The sequence below is a fragment of the Eleginops maclovinus genome, chromosome 20 (genome assembly GCF_036324505.1).
Source record: "Eleginops maclovinus isolate JMC-PN-2008 ecotype Puerto Natales chromosome 20, JC_Emac_rtc_rv5, whole genome shotgun sequence".
Classification (NCBI taxonomy): Eukaryota; Metazoa; Chordata; class Actinopteri; order Perciformes; family Eleginopidae; genus Eleginops; species Eleginops maclovinus.
Window position 1 is genome coordinate 17798252 of NC_086368.1, and position 26496 is coordinate 17824747.

Genomic DNA, 26496 nt, shown 5'->3' on the forward strand with positions numbered 1-26496 from the left:
GTTATCAGAGAGTGCATTTGAAGGACCTTTTAGTCAAATCATTGTATTTAAAAAATATATAAAAAAGGTTTAAATGGAATATAACGGTTTTTATGACCCTTTTAAAACAGACTGGACCAGGTAATGATGTATAAGTGTTTGGTGCACAACCCAACAAGTCCTTTATTAAAATACATAAAAAGAATGTACTCTTTGGTAGAACATACACTTCTGTGTCAGCAATCAATCTGAGCTGAGATTGTGACACTTTGATGATCCCCGGAGGAGTCTACAGCTCCTCTTTAGGTCCCAGCATCAGACAAGGGCCTCATCTGGACCACATCTGGACCTCATCAGGCCTCCAGTTTGCAGAGGGGGAGGTGTGAAACAGCCTCACACAGAGCACAACGGTGCTCTGCAGAGGAAATTAAGGAACCAAAGGTGTGACACCTGGGTGAGCCAGCCTCACCTTAGGTCTCACTTCATTTTCTATTTAAGTTTGTCCAGATGAGTTCAGACTCATCTTAAAGAGATCGATGTAAATACATGTAAATAACAGCAGTGTGGATATTAATACAAGAGGGATTTGGAATTCATGCGAGTTGCAGCGTTATGTGAGATAGGACATGAGTCACGAAATTCAGACTCTAAAAGGCTGGTTCGAACTACCTCCTATCATTTGATATCCACATTCCACAGCTTCTTTGATTTAGTTTCAGGTCATATAATACTTCTCGTATTTCAGAGTGAAAGTCTGGACTCCAGAGAAAGTTAAACCAGCGCAAGATGGAGGGAGGGCATCATGGTTACTGAGTATATTTAATGCATATATGACAGCTATTTTCTTCTGTCATGTAGTGATATCATCCATGCCACATTGCAAATGGTCTTTGGATCCAGTGACCACTAATCCAAAAATTGCATTGTGAAACCATGATCAGAGACTGCGGGTACATTACCTTACAGAAATGTCCAAGAAATACAACCATCCCATCAGTAGTGAGGCTAGGCTATACGTTCCGGTGAGTTGTGCTGTAATCCAGAAGCAATAACGCCAGCTCTGCCAGATTTAGAAGCACTCCTTTAATTTGTCACCTGATAGGCTCAGAGTAAATTGCTTTTCTTTACTTAAGCTTGGAACTAAAACATTTTCATAGACAGAAGGCAGTTGGATTTTAAAGACAGGCGCTTCACATCCTGTAATGTCCAGAAAACTTGTCTCTGCCCAGCGGGACTCTGACTGCCACTTGGCTTTGTTAAAGCTGTTCCTGTTTAGCGCGTTGACAGTATACTTGACACAACTCTTGCTTCAACTTCCTCTTAGCCATAACAAACCCGAGGGCAAAGCAGGAGGCAAGAGTACATTTTGAAAGTGAACTCCACTAATGAAGCCAGGCTGGCCGGCAGAACCCCCTGAGTTTATGTGGCAAAGTCATCCACATGCCACTCTGCTGGAGAGCTGAACTAAGAGGGTCCTCATGCTTGTTACCAAGGTCCTGCAGGCAGCAATACAAACAGCCGCAGAGCAAAAACCAATGTTAATGACAATGAGCCCACTTACTTATTTCTTCCTACAGACGAATGCTAATTCAAAATATAACAGGGGTAAGTTCCACTACTGAAGATGCCGGTTCAGTAGTTTACAGACTCCCAGTGAGTTGTTCCTCTTTTGTAGATTCCTTGAAAGCCAGAAATATCTTCTACCACATTGTCTGACAGTATCATTTGTATGTGTCAAGTTAGTGCTGCTCTTCATTGTAGCTCTGCGATGTTTACACTGAATGAGATATTCAATCTCTTGGAAACTTGAATCTACACTAGATTTTTTTAGTCCGTAGATATAAGCAATATTTGTCTGCATAGCTTGGGTCATCAGCTGCTCATTAAACCTACAAAAGAGATTTCAATGTGTACAAAAACAATAATGGTCTTCAACCTTTTTGTCAAGGGATGTAGATAATCACATCTGATGTGAGAAACACATGCCTCCTTGAGTGTCTGGTCTGTTTGCAAGCACTGCAAAAAACAGAAAGAGAGAATGTGAAGGATGCATGAACTGGAGTCAAAGGGTCAGAGCAGGAGTGGTTTTACTCCTAAACTGGCCTCATTGAGGTACCGCTAATGTAGTGTGACTGGAAGTTTATATTGTGATGAGGTGTTGTATGACAAGAGTAAAACAAATATTCAGCAGAGCTAATTGTTAACAGAATATATTATAAGAGGTTGATGTAACATTTGTGGTGAAGCTATGAAGGACTCTCATGCATTTCAAAAAACTAAAAATTGTTATGCCTTTTTGGTATTGCAGAAATGTCATTTCAGCTAACTAGCCATCAAATGACTGGTTGAGTGCACTGATTCTCTGTCATGTACCAATGCTAAGTGGACAGATGGGAATGAGGTGTCTGTCTAGAGTCTGGGATGTGCTGGACCTTTCCCTCGGCTGGGATAACGCTCCACTTTGGTCCTTTCCTGTTATGATTTCCCCTGATACAAACACCCATTTTGTTCTGTGCATGCGTGAGGAGGTGGAGAGTGAGGCTGGCTGATAGACTGATTTGTGTTCACATCTGGAAGTACACTCGCTGATGAGGAGCTTATGGCTTATACATGTACAGCTGTCTTCTTAAAACACTTCCCATACGGGAAATGTTCTGCACGCTTTAAGTCTGTCTGCACATTAAGGCAGGTGTGCGCTTGTGAGTGTATATTCTCGAATGTTTGCAATGTCCCTGCATCTTTAGGCATGACCATAAACATGCTTGTTTACCTGTGTATATACTGTGTGGGCGACAGGAAGTGCATCGATGAGAGAGAAGGGAGGAATGTACCATTCCAAACGTTGGTGGTCTTATGAGTATTGTTACCAGTTTACATGCAAGCAATGAAGGCTTAGCATGAGATTGCATCTTCTGCCTGTTTATTCAACACTCAACACAATACTTTGATTTACAACCCAGTTTTGATCCATTTCAAACAATTGGATTGTGGTTGGTTTTTGGATTGACCCGACATTGTATATGCCCCAAACGCAAACTTCTTTCCTACTGCATTGAAAACCATGACAAAAGAAGAAAACCTTTTGAGGATTTAACCTTATTTCATGTCTCCAGTTATAGTAAGTGGGGGTTGGGCAGGGGCTTGAAATGGAAACTAATCCAGTGTGAAATGGGCCTTGAGGCCAATCTGTTGGACCTGTCCAAAAGAAAAACATATCACATGCATAGAAGTCTGATATCATCAGGATCGGGAGGAGAGAAACCTGACATGTTGTTCAGTCAAGTGGATGTTGACAGCACTTACATTTATTATCCCCTCATTATTTTTGTTCCATGATGAGGTATCAACAATCTCAATAAAGAAGTCAGAATAGCAGCCGCAGCACTCATAAATAATGCAACTGCTTGACTGGGCACAGGCTGAATGGAGCCTCCATGGGCTACAAACCCAAAGTGAGCTCCCAAAGAGACCTCACAGAATGAGCTTAGGGAGGTTAAAAGGCCTGTCAACAATATAAACAACATCCTGAGTGAAGAAAGAGGAGCCCTCCGGTGTTTTAATCTCTCTTTTTTTCCTCTAGCTCAGCTTCTTTGCAACTTTTGCACAAATATGTGGTCCTTTCTCCATTTCACTGCTCTCTGAAACAAAAAGAGCTGTCTACTCTTGCTGAATTCTTCTTCTACGCTTGGTCCTAATCCTCATCTGAAGTGACTCTCCAAAGAGTTTAAGGCATTTCTGAGGTTACAGGCAGGATTGTTCAAGCTGACACTGACACAACAGCCCATAGGCCTATGCAGTCTATAGTAGTGTGGATCAGAACTGAAGTTGCTATTGCACACTTGAAATGTGATGTCCCATCAGACGAGTTCCTTTAAAACCTTGGTGCTGATAGAAGTCTTTAACTAAAATGAAAGCAGACAAGTATTGCTGATGTGTCGCACATCTGGATTTATTCCAGGATGAAGCCATGTATTGCTCCTCTGTTCTCCCTTCACACTCAATCTCTCCACCCTGGTCCGTCTCTATGAGCTAACAACAGTCAACCATGTGCATTAGCTTCATCTTCAGAGAAGTATGTGATATCGACCTCTAAGTTTTTGTGCTGTGATAAATGTATGTCAGACTGTAGAAATCTCTCAGAGGCTGCTAGCTCATCACATCTCTGGTGCAAGGAGAGTAGAAAAAGCTATTTTCCTGCTCAATACAGGTGAATAATTGATGCTTGAACCTCTCATTTCTCCATTCAGGGCTTTAAAACTGCCTTGAGTTGTTTATTGTTGCCGTCAAGGTTTTTAATGGCTTTGGTTAATTATGCTGCTTGTTTGCACTAGTGACATTTTTACTGTATGTTTGAAAGATGATCAAGGTAACTTCAGTCATTCACTGTTTTAATGAATAACAAAATACTGTCACATTATTCTAGTGACATGCATATCAGGTATGCTGTCAAAGGTCAAATTGAAAAAACAATAGCATGGAACAATAGCAATAATTGTTTGTTTTACTCTCTTTTCTTAGTGAATGTCACTCAAAATTCCCATTCCAAATTTCTAATACAAACTTTTAGTTAAAAAAAGATTTTTCAATCCCAAGCTGAAATTTCCCGAATGCATAATTGAGGTATTATTTACATTTTAAAACTCTTTCTTGGGAGCCTCAGACAATATTAATTAACTTTGCCGTACTCCCAATGGCCAGTAAAATGATCTTGATAAAATGTGTAAAAATGGTGGGGCGCCGCTTTAAATCTACCTTTCAGAACCTCAAGTTGTATTCTTGTGTGTGGGCCTGTCAAACATGATATCATGTCACATTTGGAGTGTTTTGGCAGGCAGATGGACGACTGTTACACATAGGGGACACATTAAAGTCGAGGAGGGAGGTTTCCAAAGGGAACTCCCTGGTCCCACATTGTCCTTTTAGTTGTGGCAGACTGTCCCTTGAGACCCTCATTAGCAGAGCAGTGATGACTGCTCGAGTGAGAGCTGTGTGGAGGAGGTCCGCTGGGGGCCCCAGTGAAGGTGACCATGCCAGTGGGTTGGTCTGGGCAAGAGGGGGGGCAGTGGACTTGAAAGAGCAGGGGACACGATGGGTGCAGAGAAGCTCTCCAGCGGTCCTTTTAGCCCAGATCAGGTTTCAACACCGCATGCCAGAGTTTATATAGCATCGGGCAACAAGTTGTGAGGAAATTTGATCCTCTTAGAGGCGGCGGGTTGGCTTTCCTCACACTCAGGCAGCCCTGTGGCTAGCCACCAAGCCAAGGTTTCACTACTACTTGAAGTGTGTATTACCTCTTCAACAGTACTAACCCATCCCTCCCTCACCTCTTGCCCCCCAGTGTGAAGCCTGTCCAGCAACTCTCAGGTTTCACAGACACCGCCGGTAAAGCCCTCTGACGACAGCCCTGTCGGCGGCGTATGAAGCAGAAAGAGGATCATCTGACGTGAGCCGCTCCCTGGACCGGTGTGTTTGGAATGCCCCGGAGAAAAAGAGGAGGATATCGCCACTTCTAAGAGGAAGACGCACCCTTCATCTATGCATGAAATACAACCTTTCCTCGTGTACTATGACAGCGTAGTAGGCTCTTCTAGTCAGATTGAATTTGTACATCCTCCCTCTTCCACCCATTCGACTCAATCCTATCAATATCTTTGAAGTCAGTGCAAGCATTAGCCTACTATTTTAAACATATATTTGTGGTTTGATGAAAAAGGAAGGCAAATATAAAATCACTTGATCCTGTTGAACCTGAATGAAACTTTCACTAAATTGACTATTGACCTATGACAGCGCTGAGGAAGAGACAAGAAGCACTGGCACAAGAGGTGACCGGAAGAGTCATGTCTCCTTGGTCGACTTATTTTAAACAAGCAGAAGCACTAACTATGGTTACAGTGGCCTTATAAAAACAAGATAAATGCAAAATATAACAGAGATATTTCTCATGCTAGGGCACATCAATTGTTCAGAAAATAAAGGAGGTAAGATTTGAAATGTCATAAGCAATTTATGGGAATCCTCCTCATCGGAATGAATCAGTTTTATTGGTTATGCATGTGTTGAGTATGATGACTTCTCCATGGGGCTCATTTGTGGCGCAAAGAAGAACAATTCTGGCAAGACACTCTGCATGATCCACTCTCTCTCTGAACCTGGTTTTGTTTTAAAATGAGTATTCCCATGATGCATCACAGAATATGAGCTCATTCTGGATTACTACAAACTGTTTTGTTTTTGCTCCTCAGCGAGTCATGCCCTGATAACAGCAGATGGAGGAGCTTTGTTCTTCAATTTGCACAATGTCTCTTATGGTCTCCTTGGGGAAAGTTGCAATGAGTAAGATATGGGCATTCCTTCAACTAGACTTATCATAGTGTGGTCTGATATTTTGTTTATCTGGTGCAATATGTTGTTAGTGGTAGCAGGGATCCAAAGGCAAACTGCATAACTTAAAAAAGAGGACATAGAATTAACTATTAATAGTTTTATCTGAAGACAATGCTTTCACAGACGCTATTTAAAATGCTGAAGAGCCTTCCCTGCTCTTGTAAACAATGTTCTCATTTGTAACATAATCTCTGACAGGGAGCCTGCTAAACACTCTTTAAAGTAATCAAAAATATATTATCCTCATTTGGAGATATCACTCAGATGTTGTAAATATTGCTTTAAAAAGGTTTACACAAAGAGGTGAGACTTATTGGTTTACGCAATGTGAAGCCTGTGATATGAATACAGCAGATACTATAACCAAATAGAGATTGTGCCACTTGAGAGAGGAATACTTCACAAACACATAACATTACAATTTGCCTTTTAATTATCATGGATCGAAATTACAACGTGTGTCTAAAAGCTCAAACATTTTGTTTTGAACTTGTGTTTTTTTCTCCCAAACAAACAACCTTTAATGTCTTAATTGTATTGATTAGTACCATTAGATCTGGTGTACCTTTGGAAAGCCTAAAGCAAGCAGTATTTAGTGTACAGACTATTAATAACCAACTAATCAGAGTGGTATAAATCTTCTTCTCTATCTCTTAGGAACAATGTAATTCCTAAGAGATATTCCTTTGCATGGTTCTTGCTAATACATCAAGAGAAATAAAAGAATCAGTCTCATCCAAACAATCAGCAGTTTAGAAAATGATTAAACGGACCAACATGCTGCCTTAGCATGCAGTGTTTGGAGAGGTTACCATGACGACAGATGCAAGAGTCGGTGCCAAGATAGTCTGCGCGTGTCTGAGCAGGAATGATAACCTGTAACCATAGCGTGTTGTCTCCCCTCTGGATGTTACGTCTGTGGTTGGATTCCACCCAACTCACTCAGAGATAAAAGTCTGAGGAGATCAAAACAAAAGCCCAGATCAGATCTCGCCCATCAGACTTTCAGCTTTGCCAGAATGGCCCCCGATAAGGCCAGTCCATCAAGCCATAAAAAGCAAAACTGTCACTGAGCTGTCTGTCTGCAGGAGTCTGCTTTCCCAGAGAGGGTCTCAGCAGACCGATGGGAAGGGAGACAGCTTGGGAGAATGGAAAAGAGAAAGCTTCAACTACATTCACACGTATGTTTTGTCCTCACATTGCAAGCTTTCCTTTAACCAAAGAGGAACACACCAAAGTTCGTGAGTTTGAAGTTTCCTTCTCCAACGTTCCCAAAAATAATTATATCTACATCAGTATCCCAGTATGAGCAACTCTGTCAGCATGAAAGAGCCTTGCGTGAAATGAAATCTGTTTGCTACGAATGTTATCCAGGAGATCTAACTCAAATACCCCCATCCCCTCTACGCAACAACAAAGGGATGCTCTGCTGATAATCTGTATTCCGTGCGTTGACAGTGAAAGGAAGGGGGGAAGATTCAAGTGAGTCAAAAACAGCAGGAGCATCTTTAATGGCAGTTCGACAATGTTTTTTGCAGGGGGGGATGACTTTTGTTTGAAGAGGGAGATAAGAAAGGCAGATCAAAAACAAAAAATGATGACAGTCCAGCAATACCCATGAAGCAAATAGCGTGCAAAGCAATGCAAAACAGCAATGGCATGGTCATCATAATACAAGGAGGTTCAATTCAGATATTAAATGAAACACCGCTGTACTTTTAATCCTAAAAGCAGCTGGAATATGCCACTACATGCATTAACAAGGCTGTGTTTACAGATAAGGAACTTGGGTCATTGACAGCTAACTCATTTGAGACCTTCAAACACACTCAACATGGATTATTGGGGTAGACCAGCACAAAACCTCTTAGTATAATCCCAAACTCATTAACTTTATGTTTTTTAATGGTTTACCAAAGACATATTTATTTATTTATCTTTTATTTGGTAGGAACAGATACAATATACATTGACAGACTGAAAACAGCTATCCTATGCAAGTATCATAGTGTTTATAGCGAATGCTAGCTTACAACACTCGTCCCTGGAAGGGCTTTTATGGAACTAGGAAATTACAACAGTGAGGTAAAATAGAGTTGAACAGAATACAGCAAGATACATAACATAACATGTCAATGAGCTTTAGAGGTGCTAGCAGGTGGATGTTGAGCCAGGCTACCTTTTTCATCTGGTTTCCTGTCTTATTGGACGCTAAGCTAACTGGCTTTATTGCTCTTCCCATCAGGAGAAATTATTATCTACAAAGCCTTTACTTTAAAATCCAATTTGAAATAATTCTGAATGTATGAAAATGACTAATGATTATAACAGGTGTCAAGTACCTTACTGACACAATACTGCCAGTAAATGTGCTAGTGTCTGAGTTTGGAGTCAGGCAGCTTGGAGTAAAATTTCTTTCTGTGCAGTTCTCTTTTTCATGTAATGTATTAGGCAAAGTGGATATGCTCCAAGTAACGTTATAGTTTTCCACAATGTTATCCAGATCTCATGATCCCCATTAAAGCTGAACAACTGCTGCCAGAGACGAGAAAAAGAGCTTATGCCAAGATAAAAAGAAAACTAAAAAGACATTGTTACTGCTCTCAAATGAAGGAAGGAGGACCTCAGAGAGGAAAGAGAGGAGAAGAGTTTTTGAAGAATGGATGCAGGGTCGTGGGAAGTTTCTGTCATCAGAGCAGATACTTAAAACATGAAAGTTGTCATGATGACAAATTGTAGCAGTTACATTGTGCAGATGCAGAAACAGAAATGTCCAAGGGCTGAGAGGGAAATATCCTCAGACTTTGATATTATTTTTCCATGAAACTTTATTTCTCTGTTTTGATGAGAAACATTCTGACTTCATTTAAAACAACTTGTGACATGTGGAAACCATATTATTTCCCCAATGGCATGAAAGCATAACTCATACTCCTTTTTGGTGTGTTTCCAACATGCAAGGTTTTTTACTTTATGCTGTGATTATATGGCCTTCATCTTGTCTTTTGGTAACAATATTCAAACGGAACACGGTGAGTTTGCTTTCCTAATCCTTAGCTAATCATCGTTTGTTATTATTATTTCTCTAACCTTTTGTGGTTACCATATACAGAGCATTTTTATTATTTATATGTGAAAATATAAAGTACATTTTTCAGTTTTTTTCCTCAGAAAAATGAAAGACAATAGACATTAAATTGCTGATCCCTTTTCTCAAGTTTTAATAGAGAGAAATTACTCACCCACACCAATAGTGATAAAAGAGTTGCCCACAATTCCAAACTAAGATTCAGAGTTCATGGAGCCTGAGAAAACAAACCCTTATTTATAAAATCCATGTGAATGTTGCTTCATTGAGAAATAAATGGCATGCAGACTGCCCTTTGCCCTTATATAATTATTACATGTCATTTCTGTGTTAGGGCCTTGGCTCAGGGACTCTGACAGGTGCCTCTGAAGACAGAGAACTGGAAGAGCTAACACAAATCAGAGGACATAAAGAGGATATAAAGAGGATACTGTATGTAAGTATTGTTTATTCTTTAAAAACAGTGAATTACTGTGGTTGCATTTGAAAAGAGGTCACAATGAAATATGGGTCATATTAAAAATAGGAGTCATTTTATATAACTATCTATCAATGCAAAAAGTGCACAAAGTAACTTTTCGGATAGGCATAGTATTTTCTCTGCGGTCATTGTGCTGGTTTTGTTTTGTGCACTGGGCTCTCATTCAGTTTAACAAATGGGGCCTAAAACAATTGTGGCTCTCAGTCAACCTTGGCCTGGTTTTGCAGACACAGGCTCTATATAATACCGCATGATGTGATGTCAAAACACCCAGCCATAAAATGGTCGGCAACCAGTTTAGACAGTATTTGTTGGACAAATAAATTCTGGGCTCCATATAAAGCTTGGTAAAACACAAAAAACACAAGGCTGACAAGATGCTGCAGCCGGATTGACGGCCAAATTTGAATTAAATTCTTGAAATGGGATGTTTTCTTTTGCAGGAAAATGTTCATCTTTCAGTGTGAAATGACATGTGTTTAAAGAAAAGCCACAAAACGAGCCATGCATGTGTGTGTCAGTGTGTCTGCATTGTGTGGATCATTCTCCCACTTTGTGTCCTTGCATTGCATGCCTGGCACTTCAACTATCTGTCTGCTTTGGCTGTGGCCTGGCTGTTGTTTCTCTCCAGGCTCACGCTCTGGAGATAAGGAAAGGAGAAGAATCGAGATAACGTAGAGGCCCAGACATACCCCCCTTAATCCCCGGAGAGCCAACACTGTGATAGCCTCATTCCATCCCTGATTTAGTGACTCTGACACTACATAATTACCCCGTAAGCACAGATAATCACAATCTGTATCAATGAGCAATTAGTGTAGACATGGGCTGAGGGCTCTCCTGGCGATGCCAAATCTTATGCTCACAGGGAAGCTTGTGAAGATGGTGAGGGAAAACTGTGGTGAGCCCTTATGACTAAACTTTAGGCCACAAAAGGCTTGTTTCCCATAAAACTTTGATTCTGTCTCAGAAGTCATATCTGTCATAACAAACATCCGGTTTGGAATGACAAATATTTTATTCTCACGTTAGCCACAGTACACCTTGGTATGTCTTTGGATATCCGGAATGGATATTTGATCTAACCCCACTGTTTTGATGATCAAGTTCATCCAGCTGTGTACTCCAAACAAAAATAATTTTGGCAGGTTCTTCAAGGCTTATGAAATTCTGTTGAATTTGCTTCTTCAAACAAAGGCCTCCACACTCACTGTGATGCGGGGTCTGTTTGTTTAATGGTAGCCTAGTCAGCTGGAGGATCATGTGAGTTCAATGGGAAGCAGACCTCACTCGCAAGCCACTCAAAAGAACGAGTAAATACTCATAGAAACACTTGTTGAAATTGTCAAACAATCACATAACACTGCTGGTGTGTTTGTGGACAGTGAAGTGGACAAAGTACAGTGAGGTGTTATTATTTGGATGGAAACTGGCAATTTAGCTCATTTGAAAATATGGGAACTTTCCTTTTTTTTTGTATCGTACTTGTTTAACCTTGAAACCCATATCCAAAATAAGGTTTTTCTAGTGCTTTGATGACTTCTTTAGAGGGGTCCATGTGTTTATCAACTCAGAAAGCTGCATTTTTGTTAAATCAAATCTCAGTCTGCAACCCTCTCTCTCTTGCAGTTATTACCTCCCACTGTCTCTTCCCCTAATTTGTGACCTTTGCCGTCTCGTCAGTGGCGTCCTCAGACTCCAAGATCCCTTTACATGCCAGAGGAAAAGACATAACCCAATAAGTCTGTTTACTGCTGCGGTCAGAGTTCAGATATTTAACACACACGTACACACACATGATCAGTTTCTGCTTAGCTCTGAATTTGTGCAAGTCAACACAACATGAGAGTCGGCACTATGGTAGATAAAACCAAGTGATTTTCTTGGAGGAGTTAAAAACAATGTTTAGAATCACATCAGCCGCAGAGTTGTCATTACAATTAGTGATTTCCTTAAACAACATAGAGGAGTGGTGTCATCCTACTCCAGTTATCAACGTAAACTTCTTTATACTATTGTACTGTACACTGTGGAAACTGTGGTTAGGGAGATGATGCCTGAAATAATACATTTCTTTTTTATTTATGTTACTTTATAGTGAAATTACTTTAAGAAATCTGAATACCTAGAAGCTATCCTGACCTCACCGCTCTATAAGCTTGTTAAAAATGTTTGAACATGTAATTCAGGGAACACCCAATTATTTCTTTAAAGCTGACATTTCATGTGGATTGGCCCGAGGCAGGATATGATCCCCGCAGCCTCTTAAGACAACATAATTGAATAGTTAAAAGGTTGCACTCTGAAAACTACTGGCTTTATTGTTCTAATCTAATTTCTCAAATTTTATTTTCCAAGGGCATGCGCCAGGGTTCTGCCAGGCTTTTTTTCACTTGCATTCTGCAAAGTACTATGGTTTTGCAAAAACAATTTAATTTCATAAAGCTTCCTCAGATTACAAATTGAAAACCAGAGACGGCTGCAGTATATTATCCTGAACACTCTTCTTTTGGTGCATGCCTTTACATGTAGTGCAACAGTTAAAAAGGGAGCTGCAAAAATTGTTTTCTCTGGAGGTTTAACTTTTCCTCACTTCATCACCTCTTCCCCAGCATGTGTGTCTGAACAGAAAGTGGGGGGCAATTAAAAAGCAAGGGCCTTATGTAATCATACTCCAACAGGGGCAAAACAATCACAACACAGCACGGCAGAGAGTCAAAGTTCAAGAGAGACATGTTATTCATTTTGAGAGAATACTCCAGGGTCCTCAGAGCAATTTAGACTTTCTGTCAGGAATGCATGACCCGGCATCAATGATGATCCGATCAGTCGAAGTGGACGTGTGTTTTCTCCTGACTTCCCCGGAAAAAGGTTGTCACTCCACCCAAGACTATTTTGATTCCTACAAAATTTCCCAATGTATCAGCTGAGTAATAAGCTGTCCAGTATGGTTATATTAAATATTTTGTCAGCAAATTCCATATATTAATGAAAAGCCAAAACCTTTTTTTTTTCAATTGTTAAAACATGTCAGTGAGCCGCATTGTTGCGCTATGATGCATCAAATCTACTAAGGGACCAAATTCAAAACAATCCCCCAATACATGCACCAATAATTCCCTTTGAGTAATTTTTGTTGACAACAATAATGCCTAGCTGTAAGCTGTAAAGGATTGAAAATGGGCTTAGGTTTGAGTGCCACAGACAGGAAGGGTAGGGAAGTCAGCAAGTCCAAAGAGATGCACTCAAATTGTGTTTTAAAAAAAAAGAAAATGGAATTAGTTGACAGTAACAAAAATAAGAAGTATTGCCAAATACATCCTTCAAGTCAATATGTTTTGAAGAGGTCAATAGTGAAATTCAAGATGCATTACCATGCCTAGTGAATTTTAGTTGGCCTTCATATTCATCCCAAATTAGTTTAAAGAGGGGTTTGACCTCAGAGACTGAAACAATCCTAACTATGAATTATTAATAAAAACTATGAATTTGAAATACATTATGTATACTATATACTTTACAATCTAATGCAAATATTAGATCACTGAGGTTACTTCATTTTTTCTTAATGTGAATATAAACATATAGCATGCCCATGTAAACATGAACTCGGCTGTATATGACCTTTGACCTCCTGGTGCTGAGCCTCTGATGACACTGCAACAGCTGTGGCTGCTATTCTCTCAGCTCATAGACTCTGTGTGAATGGAGCATCATGTTTGAAGCGTGTGGGGTAAGCATGGACACTATGCGAAAGACTTTGTAATCAGAGACCCACAGAGCGCAGGGGGAGAAGTCAGTAAAGCTGTAAACACTTCCGAAGAACATCCCTCTCCTTTAGACTCCTGCCAGTGCATTTGAAGTGCTTCAGTAAACATCGCTGTCCCTCTGCTGGAGCTGCTCTCAAACATGCTTCCAATAAACTTTTACATTTAAATGCACGCAAGCAGTGTGTTGTTGTCTTGGGAGTTTCCTTGTTTTAAATTCCTCTAAAATTGGTACCATCTACAAAGAGTTCCATCAACAGTGAGTGAGAAGGTATTTATTTGGGTTTCATGCTTGTGCAGATTTATGTGTGAGGGTGCCTGGGTCTGTGTTACTAAGGTTGATTAATTCTGACACAGGTTGACAGGTTCTCTTGCAGCAGTGATATATGTTACCACACATGTGCAGGGGATTTGAGAGCATTTAAACCGGTCACCTTTCCCCTGTGAAAGTATCCTTTTAGCTCGATAGCTGTGAAGCAGGTCTGTCTCTCCTAATCTGTCAGAGCGGTCCTGAAGCTGTGTGTGTGACTTTAGTCTAGTCAGGAGGTTGGATTATAATAACAGGCTGAACTGAGAAAACCAGGGGCATCTCCACTATAAGACTTATCTCTGTTATTTAACGGAAGTCAATGAAAACCTAACATAATATGATTAACATACATTTAGCAGCTTTAAAAGAGTCCTTTACAATACACCAAGAATGTAATGTCTTTATAAATTAGAACAACAAAATATTCATATGCAATTTTCCAATGTCTGTGAGACTGTATAAGAGTGTAATAAAAGTCTTTCCAATCAGTTTAATTTTTATATTGAGCTTTTATTGACATTGTCTTTTCCTAATCATAGACTAAACTCATTTATTTATGAAAATAATAATATGTAAATCACAACTACTTTGCGCAGCGGGTAAAAGCCAACCGAGAGAGATCAGTGATGCAGTGTTTTACAGCCAGGAGGTCGCTGTGACGGTTTGCTTTTTGCCCTTCTTTTAGACATAGGGGGACATGCCTGATGACGCAGTTTGTTTGTAATCTTTATTTGTCTCTTCTGGTGGGCATGTCATGACTTTGAGCACTTGGACAGTGAAGTTCCTTCAAAAATGAATTCACTCTCAACATTAATATAGTCAGTCAGACAACACTGGGTTAGTTATAAGGAAAAAAGTGTTTTTGGACAAGTTCTGAAAAGATCAACAACATTTGCCATTAGGGAAATAAAGGGCAGGTACACAATACAAATAAGCACCCAATGGGGCACAACTCTGTTATTTTATGAATAAGATGGAAGAAAAATCAAGTCTCACAGAACTGAAAACATCACCCAGATGTGCACAAGCAAGTTTTTCAACCCTAACTTTTTAACTAGTGACGTTTATTGTTCTTAAGATTCCGTCATATTTTAAACACATGGCGGGTCATAAAGAGTTGTAGGTTAAAGTCAATACTGCTCCGCATTGTGGTGATACAAAAGGCTTATGAAATCAACAGCCGGCCGATTACAAGGTCCAAACCTCCAGGTTGAGTTGGTGTGGACAGGTCATTTTATTCTCACAGGCACACAGGGAAACAGACCCCGGGTAATCCCATTAATCTTTTCTTCTGTGACACCCAGCCCAAAGGGAGTAAACAGTGGAACAATGCCATTGATGATCTCCTTAAATGCATGAGGCAGCTCATCAGACTTTGATTTATGGTGTTACTCTCTTTGGGACCGAGGAAGAAGAGGGTAGCAGATCTACGGTGACAGTGGTTTGGATTAATCTCTGCCCTCACAAGAGCTCGAATGTGCTGTTTAAATCCAGTTTCATTTGAGAGTGAACACACTATTTATGTAACACAATATGAATTATATGTCCTTGGATTTTGAAGTAATTTTGACAGGGACAGGTCATATCCCCAAAATATATTTTCACTATGTATTATTAATATCATTTGTCATATTTGATAGCCCTGAAGTAAGTGATACTGCACATATTTTAACATTGTATGTACAGTAAATGAACACTGACAAGTTCTAGTATGCCAACACCACCGCCCCTGCTACTCGTCCCCTACCAGGCTGTGTGTTGAACGATCCAGGGGGATTATGGGATGCTAGGAGTACCAAATAAAATGCCTTCAAGTTGACAGACATGTTAAGCTTTCTACATCTCCTCTGTAGCTGTAGCTGGGCAAACGTATCACATGTGAAGCTCACACTTGATCCCTGTCGGCTTCTGTGTTGTAATTGTTAAACGAATCGACGGAAAGAAATACAACAAAGCACGAAAGAAAATAAACTGTAATTGCCTGTACAGTAGCTACAATGCAGCAGCAGTTTAACATGATGGAAATTGTGAACATGCAGTGGATAAAACATGTATAATAAATGAACATTTCAAAACAATTTAAACAATAGAAGAATTATGGGTCTTTTTTGTTTATTTATATTTAAAACAGAAATAGACTTTAGATTAGTTTAACAGATGGGGATGAGGTCAATCTTTTTACTCTGCTGTTTCCTTTTCCCCCCAAGGTCTCATGAACTTTACCTGAAGCTTCTAGTTGCAGTGCCTCAGACATTAATTACAGGCAACACTAAACATGTCACAGAGCCTGAGTGTATCTGGAAGTGGAAATCTTCGCACGGTCATCAGCGGTGATGAACCGTACAGTATGCAGAGATCATCTCACGAGCTGGCTGGAGGCTGCTCAACACTCTCCACAGCAGATTGTCTTCCTTTCAGGTGCACAAATCCTAAGGGTGTCTGACTGACTGTCAGAGCGGGGGGGTTCAAAGTAGACCCTGCACGCACTCACAGACACTGGATTAAACCAAACAGTCTGAGTTTTTCAAGATATGGTTTCAGAGTTGTAGCCATTGCACCTGGGGTCCGTCATCCTAGTCTGAAAGAAGGCCTTCATTCTGCAGATGGCAGAGCTGATGTGGGCCGAGGACTTTCTGTGAAGGGTTTTTATCACATGAGCTGGTTTCAGAGCTTCAGTGAGATGTGTACGTGCAAACCAGTCTCTCTGACAACAAACAAATTATTGTTGTTTAATCTGATTTAGTAAATTCAATGAAAAAGGAAAAAATTGCCAGTTTATGCAATTCATTTAATTTAATTTAAATGAATTACTATTATATTTATAACAACAATAAATATATTGATAATCATAAATCATTTCAATAGGGAAACTAGATTTGCACTCAAGAGAAAATGTAAACGTTGACTTCAATAAATGTGTTATGTAACGGATAATTGAAATCAATAATATTAAGATAAAAACGTGAATTTAATGTTATTGCTTTCAACTAACCTATTACAATTATGTGGAACCTGTTGACATAATATAATTAATTAAAGCCGCTGTTTATTTTTTCAGTGTTGAATGAATGTTAAAACAGGGATAAAATGTCACAAGTGTGGAAAATAAACCTAAAAAAATAAATATAACACATTGAATGAATAACATGAATAACAACCTTTTCATCGTTTTTTCAAAATGTCTCATTAATGTTTCTTTAAAAAAAAAATCAGATTATAGACCTACCAGAGCATGATGTTCAGACTCGATTAGTTTTAGTACTGGAGCTCTTCCTATTTCATTTCTCCACTGGACTACACGGCCACTAGATTAACACATGTTGTCTTATTTCATTGATCCACTACACTAATCCACTCCCACATGTCATTGTCAACACCTTTAGGTGACAAACTCATGCCCTTGTCGGAGAATAAATACACACATGACACTGTGGGGTATAAATGGACCTTTATTTAAACACTGTATAATAATTATCATTCTAAATATGCAGTCATATTTTAGTAATTATATACTGCCGGCATAGTGCAACACATTTCTGACATTTGACATGAATTGCAATTTTCTTTAGAGATGTCTCCTGTGACCAATCAAAAGTTTGAAGAAAAGTGTTTGCTTGTTGACAAGGCAGAAAGTCGTCAAGGTCATGGGAGTTGGTGAAAATCCTATTTTAGCAGCCAAATGAACCATCTGCTTTATCTCCACTGTTAATTGGCTGCAGTTTCTTTCGTTTATCCCACCTCTCTGGACACACGGATGTATGATTCATCAGGTCTGATGTCACAAATGGAGGTAAGGAATAATATTAACTGATCTGTTTATCAATATCTTAAAAGTTTGGCTTTTGGCGAAATAAGAACAATATTGTGTTGTTGTAATTAATTTATTTTTGTCATATGCATCATCTGTGCTACAGATATCCTGTCAGGCCAAACTCAGCTGTAATAAGCCAAGCTGCTTCCCATCACTTGCCCCTTCCTAATGACACCAGGCCCCCCTGACACACACACACACACACACACACACACACACACACACACACACACACACACACACACACACACACACACACACACACACACACACACACACACACACACACACACACACACACACACACCGAAACACACACCCTACCTCATTAGTGTGCTTTGTCCCCATGGAAACACTAAACAGGTGACAGTATTCCAAAGGGGGAAGGTTTGGGGAACTGACAGGCTACCATCCTGCATGTGTGTGTGTGTGTGTGTGTGTGTGTGTGTGTGTGTGTGTGTGTGTGTGTGTGTGTGTGTGTGTGTGTGTGTGTGTGTGTGTGTGTGTGTGTGTGTGTGTGTGTATGTGTGTGTTTTGGCTGTGAAGCGTAGGACTTTGGCTGTGATTGCACTCCGGCTTAGCTGTGTGTGGAAAGGCAGGACAGTGCCAGGTCACACTGACAGGATGTGTCAGCTGCCTCCAGCCAGTGACGTCCTCTGGCTTCAGACTCACGCTGTAGGTAGCCTTTGCAGCACCATATCCACACACACACCCCAAAAAACATTCAATATAAAGGTGTGTCTATTTTCTGCTGTTTCCATAGAAAAATATGTCTTTAGAAATGCTAGAAGAGTGAGAGATGATCTTTGTTTGAATATCATGAGCTTTTACTTCTAGTAATCTAACACATTTCAACTACAAATATCAAAGTACTTTACGGAGAGATGACACAATCAAATAAAAACATTCACAATTTTCATATTAAATACAATACATTAAAAGCAGATGCACCAGGCATTTCGGATCAAATTATAAAACATCACCAGTCATGTCTTCCTGCAGATTATCTAAAGGCTAAAGAAAATCCGTACATCTAATTATAAATATATAGCTTCAGATATTTCATTTTATATGTAAAAAGACAAATGTACATGGCTCTATGCACTGAGTGGATTCTGCTGAGTTAATGCAGTATTTTGGTCACATTACAACAGGATTACCAGAATATCATGATAAGAATGATCACAGGCAATCATGAGATGGACTGGTGACTTTAGCCAATGACGGTGAGTGACGGCTAACCCTCTAAAAGATACTCAGATGTAAAGAAATGCTTGGTTGTGAAGGCATGACCAGGCAGATGAAAGGGTTGTATTTCCTCTTCATGCCGTAACAGCAGGGATTAATCCACAGTGGATTAGCCTTGTTACTACAACAGATAGGATTGTTTGTGCACAACACAAACAACCAGAGGGTGGTCTGCTGCAGTGGGTGCAGGGATAACCCCATTCAGAGCGTGACCAGTTTAATATGTAGGGCAGCCGTACTGGCATGCCCGTGGCGTGGGCTGGAGGTAAAAAGCTGTGGCGTGCTGACAAATTTCATGTGGGGGTGCAAGGTCAGAGTTCATCATGCTGGTTGTGTTAGAAACATCCTCTACTTGGTGCAAAAGTGCAGTAAAGGTTAAAGCCAAAGCGTCCAAAATCCCCAAGTCTTAATGCAGTAGTCATTCAAACCCAAACCACAATGTGTCCTCTACCTTAATCTAGTATTTTCCTTATTTCCTTCTGCTTATAAACTGTTTGGACTTGTGTTTAAGCTTTAACCATAGCACTGTCAAATCAAACAACAATGGGTTTAAATGGCAGTTACCTATTGTCATTTAATTTCAAATGGTTAAATGTTTTAACAGCAGACCTGTTGACATGTCATAGTCGGAAATGCATACGTGGTACTAATATTGTTTAAGATGGCTACTCAGCAAGTCATAAAGTGTGCCAGCCTGCACAGCACCATGAAGCAGCTAAGTGGAAATCATAATTTATGTCAAAATGTCCTCAGAGCCTATAGGAGTTTCTGCAGCCTAATGACAAGAACTATATGCATCCACTTAAGAGACATCTCTCTCAGTGTGCCCCTAAAGCTCATGCGTCTGTGCGATCCCGCTGCGTCTGTAGACTCGTATTCCAGGGAGTGTTGTACAGTTTACATCACCATGGTAACAGAACTCAGTTGGGACTGGAGGGAAAGTAAAAAATGGTAAGTAGATTTAAATGTCCTTACAGGTGAGCATCCACATGGGCTCTGATGCTCTGACATGCAGGAGCCTTCAGCTACTGCACCAAGAGATGACATACATGTAGAGAGGATGGAGGAGAGAATTTAAACATCAGCGTGTCAGCAGCTCTCTCTCCAGGGTGGGCTGTCAGACATGAACGAAGTTTTCTTTCCTTCCTCTTCCCGCACAGTACGTGGCACTGCAGGTGAGTGTCAGGCTCGAAGCTTCATTAATATTAAAAATTGAACCCAACAGCAGGCAGAGAGAACAGCTGTGCCTGAGAACTTGATGTGAGTGAGGGAGAGAGCTCTCTGCTTTGTGAATGGAGAGAAAGATCTGCAAAAAGCTGTGAGACCTGGGGACAGCAGAGGACGGGTGAATAATCTGAGGTGACGTGTCAAGAAAACGGATCATTTTCAGGACAGCCAAAAGGCATCACTTCTTTTAAAAATTCCATACTACAAGGAGGAAGTTTTTTAAGATACATTCACTTCTAGGTCTAGCCCAGTGTGAATATAGTAAATGAGTGCCCTCCTCTCTTACCTGACTCTTTATGTTAATGAGAAGTGACACTAAAGATGTGGCTGATTTCCTACATGGCCCTGGCAGTCGCTTTGCATTAGCAGGGATGACAGATGATTAAAGAGGGAAGCAGAAAGTGGTATCTTGCTGAGTGACAGTCAAATGAGGGGAACATGAGCGCGGCAGCAACCTGCACGAAGCAGGAGCTTGATTACTTGATCGCTCCCTCTCTGCAACTGCTGTGAATACATGCAGGCGCCCCAGCAATTTTTAATGAGAAAAAGATGCAGATCAAGATAGTCGAACTGAGTATCTATTAGCACTGGAAAAAATGTTCACATCAATTTGGCATTATCATGCAGCTTAGTTCAGTGTTCTACCTAAAATGTGTAATAATCTATGCAGCGAAAAAAAAAACACTTAACACCTCAGAGGAATCAGAAGACTACACTGTTTGAAGGCATTTTATCCCTGTTGGCATTTCGTTATTTGCATATGACATTTAACGGTGAAATATCTTGTCAAAAACAACAATTAAACTCCTGCAACTCAAACTGCATAATACCATTGTGTATCGTCTAAACTGCTGATTGGATTTGCTTAATTCTTTTGGGAATATACCACCACTATCTTCCTCACTGTGTTATATTAAATTCACACCATTTGCTTATCTTATAACAGGGGTTTTCAACTGGTTTTGTCCCAGGGACCACCATTCGGACTAGAAAGCATTCCGCGGCCCACTGATGTGCCTGCGCGTGCGCGTGTGTATTTGGTGTTACATGCATAGCTCAATGCATGAAACATGAAAGAGAGGCCACGCAGATTTTATAATAATAAAAGTAGATTTATTAAATTAAATTAAATTAAAGATTATTTTAAAGAAAGAATAAAGAATAATAAAGTGTTGTGCAATTCAGTATTGGGAAAAGTAACTAAAAATGTCATGCAAAGTCAGTCTAGGTGTGTGACAAAACAACAACGGAGAACAAAAATCCAACAACACCGGAGAACCAAAATCCAACAAATGAAGACCAAGGCAGCCTCAACTGCTGGCTGGTCAGGGCTTTTATAACCCAGCCAGGACAGACCTGTCACCAATCACCTGCTGTAGAGACAGAGAGATTGAGAAAAGCAGAGAGAGATTGAGAAAAGCAGGGAGAGAGAACAGGCTTACCATTAACACAGGGCGGGGCCTAAACCCGCCAGGGTCGTAACAGTGAAAACATGGGAGAATTAGGCCTACCTGTCAGTGTGATATCTGGGCGTGGTGAAGTCCACACAGCCTGTCTATTCGTGGCGAAATGGTAGACAGAGACAGTCTCATGTCATTCTCTGGATCAAGCCTAGCCCTGTACTTATTCTTTAAGTACGCCAGTGTAGAAAAACCACTCTCACACAGGTATGTGGTTGGAAAGGGCAAAAGACACCTCATTGCTTTTGCAGCAAGCTGTGGAAATTCTGTCTGGCAACTTATCCAGAATTTAACAAGGGGCTGTGTGTCGTACATATGCCTCCTGACAGAGTCTGTGGACATCTCAATCAGCTTATCCTCTTCCACAGCCGTCAGACTTGACCCTACTGATGCATCGTCACTGAATGGGAGCAGGATCCACTTGCTGTCACGGCGCCACTCTTCCGAATCAGTGAAGTACTTTGCGAATTGACGCACAAGCTTCCTCAAATGCTCACATATAGTGTCGTTGATGTCAGTGCTGTCAGGGTATTCCTCAACTGAAGGAAACATCGCCAAGTTATTGCTCTCCACTCGTTCGATCCACTTTGACATTTTTTTCACAAATGCGTCGAGCTTCTCGTAGAGCTGCATGACGTTTGCATCTCTCCCTTGCATGGAGCTGTTCAACTTGTTCAGCTCTGCAAAAACATCTGTGAGGTACGCCAGCTTAGTTAACCAGTAACTATCGTTGAAATTGGAAGCCAGATCAGAATGCTTCTCGCACAAGAACTCGTAGATAGCTCCGCGTAGTTCAAACACACGGGCGAGCACAGCGCCGCGAGACAGCCAACGCACCTCTGAATGATAAAGGAGAGAGCTGTGTTCACTTCCCAAGTCATGGCATAGGGATGAAAACAGGCGTGTATTCAATGCGTTTCGTTTTATGAAGTTGACCGTCTTGACAACGACATCAAACACACCACTGAGCTCAACACTGAGATCTTTGGAGGCGAGAGCCTCTCTATGAATCAGGCAGTGTGTCCAAATTACCCCCGGAGCCACCCTCCTTACATGCGCAAACAGTCCAGTCTTGCTGCCACTCATGGCTCGGGCCCCATCGCTGCATAATGCAACGCACCTCTGCCACGAGATATTGTGCTCCGTGAAAAAATCGTCCAGTGCTTTAAATATTTCTACACCGGTAGTTCGCCCGGGCAGTGGTTTGCAAAAAAGAAATTCCTCGCACATAGTGCCACTGTCCTCGTATCGCACAAATGTTAACAGTTGCGCATCATTAGTAACATCTGTCGTCTCGTCGATTTGAAGGGAAAACAGAACTGTCTGAAGTTTTGCCATCAGCTGGTCTTTGACATCATTTGCCATTTCCCCAATTCGTCTTCCGATTGTGTTGTCTGACAACGGAATAGTTTTTAATTTGTTGGCACATTCTTCGCTTACCATAGCTCTGCACATATCTATGGCTGCTGGCAATATAAGCTGCTCTGCAATGGTATGGGGCTTCTTACTTTTTGCAACCCTGAGAGCGACCAGATACGATGCTTTCAGTGCGTTTTCATTTATTTTTGCACTCTTCCTCATGGTAGCCTGCTGTCCTTTGAAATCACGCAACATCTGTTGCATGTACTCAACGGGTTTGGCCTTCAAGTGGACGTGATGCGTCTCCATATGCCGCGTAAGTTTCGACGGCTTCATAGCTTCATTACAGAGAATTGTTGAACATACGAAACACAGTGGTACCTCCTCTCCTGCTCTGTCTGTCGTCACTGTGAATCCATATTTAACATATTCCTCATTGTATTTTCTTTTTCGTCTTTTTTGCGAAGTTGACGCTTCGGAAGCCTGTCCTTGCCCTATCGTGGCGGCCTGTCCCTCTGTCGTGGCAGCCTGACCCTCTGTCATGGCAGCCTGTCCCTCTGGCACTTTCCTCACTACAAAACGATCCATTGGTGCTAGATATATAGCTAGACTAGTACATATGTAACAAATGTTTGCTGTACTACAACCTATCTTAAAATACTCTCGTCGGCTATGCTTATAAATGTGTGTCAACTTTGCTCGCAAGACTGTACGTAATGAATAATAAGTGAGGTTAGCGACGCAACTCATTACCATTAGCGAATCACAGGCTACCATAGACTGGATAGGCGCAAGGCTACATTCTGTCAGCTTGAATTTCCTTTATATTATTTTAAACATATTTTTCACGATATGTAACGGTATTCTGGAAATGTGTTGAAATATCAAAGCGAATTTATATTAAAAAAAAACAATGGTGAACTGATCAACATAGGCTCTTGTCACGGACCACATGCAATGCCGCCGCGGACCACCAGGGGTCCGCGGACCACCGGTTGAAAACCCCTGTCTTATAAAGTTTGCAAAGCTGCAGACCTCAGTATTCATTTAACTCACAATCCTAAAGTAAATGCAATCTGAGGTCAACTTATTTGTTGGTTTAATATAAAAGCATCCCACCCTCCCCCTTCCTTCTCTCAGTCTGTCTAGTTGTCCTGACATCTCCAAGTGTCATTGTCATTGTTTGGATAATAAGGGGTATTCACCCATCCCCCCCCCCCCCCCCCCCCTCTAAAAAAAAACCCCTTATTGCTGGCATGTCCGTCCAGAGAAAAGAAATGTGTCTGCTGATGGTCTTGGCGCCTCAGGGAGAACTGCATGTGGGGTTTCCCCCTACTGTTCAGGAAGGGATTAGTAAAGTCATTGTGATTACTGCTGCATTGTGTTCAACCTCTCCTCATCATCTCCAGCACCAAGAACTGGCATTCCTCAGGCATCCCAGCCCCTGATGGCTCTCGTTTGAATTTAATCCACATTATACTAATAACTATGACTAATTAATTACCATGTTCTACACGAGTGAACATGCCTCACTCAAAATTCAAGACCTTTCAAAGGAAAACAACAAAGCTTGCCAGCTGTTTAACATTTCCCATACATATCAGTTTACATAACATTAGCCGGGTAAGTGAGTACTGCAGAGGTGAGGGGTCGTGTCAGAGCAAAGTGACCCAGGTCCTGGGGACCTCAGGAGGGAAGACCCAGCATGGCGTTGTGGGGAAGCTCGTATTGCAAACATGTCTAAAAGTCACAATCCATCAGGAAAAGGAGGCTTATATCACATCCACTGCTGTGCCCCTCTAACCCCTCAGATAATATGACAACGGTTTTACCCTCAGTGAAAATAAACCAGATCTGATGATTCTCACAAAATCAATAATCTGCAGTTTAAATCTGGCAGCCATTAATCAATCAACATGTCCACGCTAGTGCCGGGAAGTATTGTAAAGTTGCCAGTGCTGTGTTGACTCGGTATATCACGGTCTGGACTGAAATGTATGAGACTTTGTGGACATTTCAGAGCACAGGGCACACCAACATGATGAGCTGATTATGAAAGTAAAGTAACACATTCTGCGTCATCCTCCTTAAGGATAATAACTTGTGAAATATTGAAGTGTTACTTTACTTACTCTATAATTCCCCTGTTAGTGTTTTGTTTTTTTAACAATTTAGCCATCTTTATTGTTATGTTTGTTCATGCTTTAGACTTCTCAAGAACTCCCTAGAGAAGCTGCTGGGCACAGATGATGGAGACGCCTCATATCTGTCTCTCTTTGGCTACCTTTGGTCTTTATCCCAACAGATGCATGATGCATGACTTACTGCATGCCGATCAGACTCCCGCATGGATTAAATGTGGGATACTTCATATATCTCTGTGGGTTGTCACAAAACGTAATGCTGATGAGCGTTATTAAACACTGACGCATTTCGTAGTGCCCATCCTCAGCTCTGTATATAGCCTGAATTATTTTCATCTTTTGCCAAAACTATTTCTCAATTTTACCAGCTCCAGATTTAGACATAATTCATAGTACTTTGTATTACGTCAGCCAGCGTGTCAGAGATTGCTGGAATCCTGATCTGCTTGAGTGAAGCTATAGCACAGCCTTGACTAGCATGCTTGTCAAAGTGAGCCATCCATGGCCCCCGTCCTGGGCATCATGCCACAGGTCTATTGCTGGAGACATGAACCCTTGGGAATGTTGGGATAAACAGTAGGTCACTGTATGATTACAGCGCATGTACTTTTTTCTGAGGCAGCAAGACCAAAAAGAGGAATCAAAGAAGTTTCCCAGAAGAGCAAAAAAGATAGTCATAGTTTAAAGGACTTGTTTTGGACTTAATCCCAGCAGGGATTTGATAGTCAAAGATATAATTCCATAAATCTCCATGTACTGATTTTATTTGTTATACTTAGATGGAAATACCAATACCGCTCACATATGAAGTAACATCAAGCAGGCTTTCTGTGCAAACAAATTGTAAAAGAAACGGTTTTGTCTACGATTACATTAGATGTTACTAGATGCTTTTATCCAAAGCAACTTACATATATTCAATACTGTCGACAATTAAATAAGGTTAACTGTGCTTCAGTGATCGACTGGCTGGTCAGTTTTCCTGTGGGAACAAGATATTTAGATATAGATGTAAATTATGATATCAGGTTATGACAGAAGCGTGTTTAACTCTCAGGAAAGTATTTGGATTGCAAATACTCTTTTTATACAAACAGAGCAAAGCAGAGAGGACTTGGCTTTTGAAACTGCAAAACAACCTGATACACCAGGGAAAAAGTGGCAAAGAAAAGCTCTTCATAATACCTGCCTTTTGGCCCAGCAGATGGGTTTTTTCCTGCGGATTTGTGATGGTT

The 26496-nt window shown here is 40.8% G+C and overlaps 1 protein-coding gene across 1 annotated transcript; it reads right to left on the reverse strand.

The window, feature by feature from the left end:
• Positions 1–21323: 21323 nt before the first annotated feature.
• Positions 21324–24112, reverse strand: LOC134882376 (protein FAM200A-like). The gene is made up of 2 exons (XM_063910021.1): positions 21810–24112; positions 21324–21671 (listed from the first exon to the last, which is right to left on the reverse strand). Exon 1 carries the CDS (start codon positions 23892–23894, stop codon positions 21813–21815), a length of 2082 nt encoding a protein of 693 aa, XP_063766091.1. The 5' UTR covers positions 23895–24112; the 3' UTR covers positions 21324–21671; positions 21810–21812.
• Positions 24113–26496: the final 2384 nt, after the last annotated feature.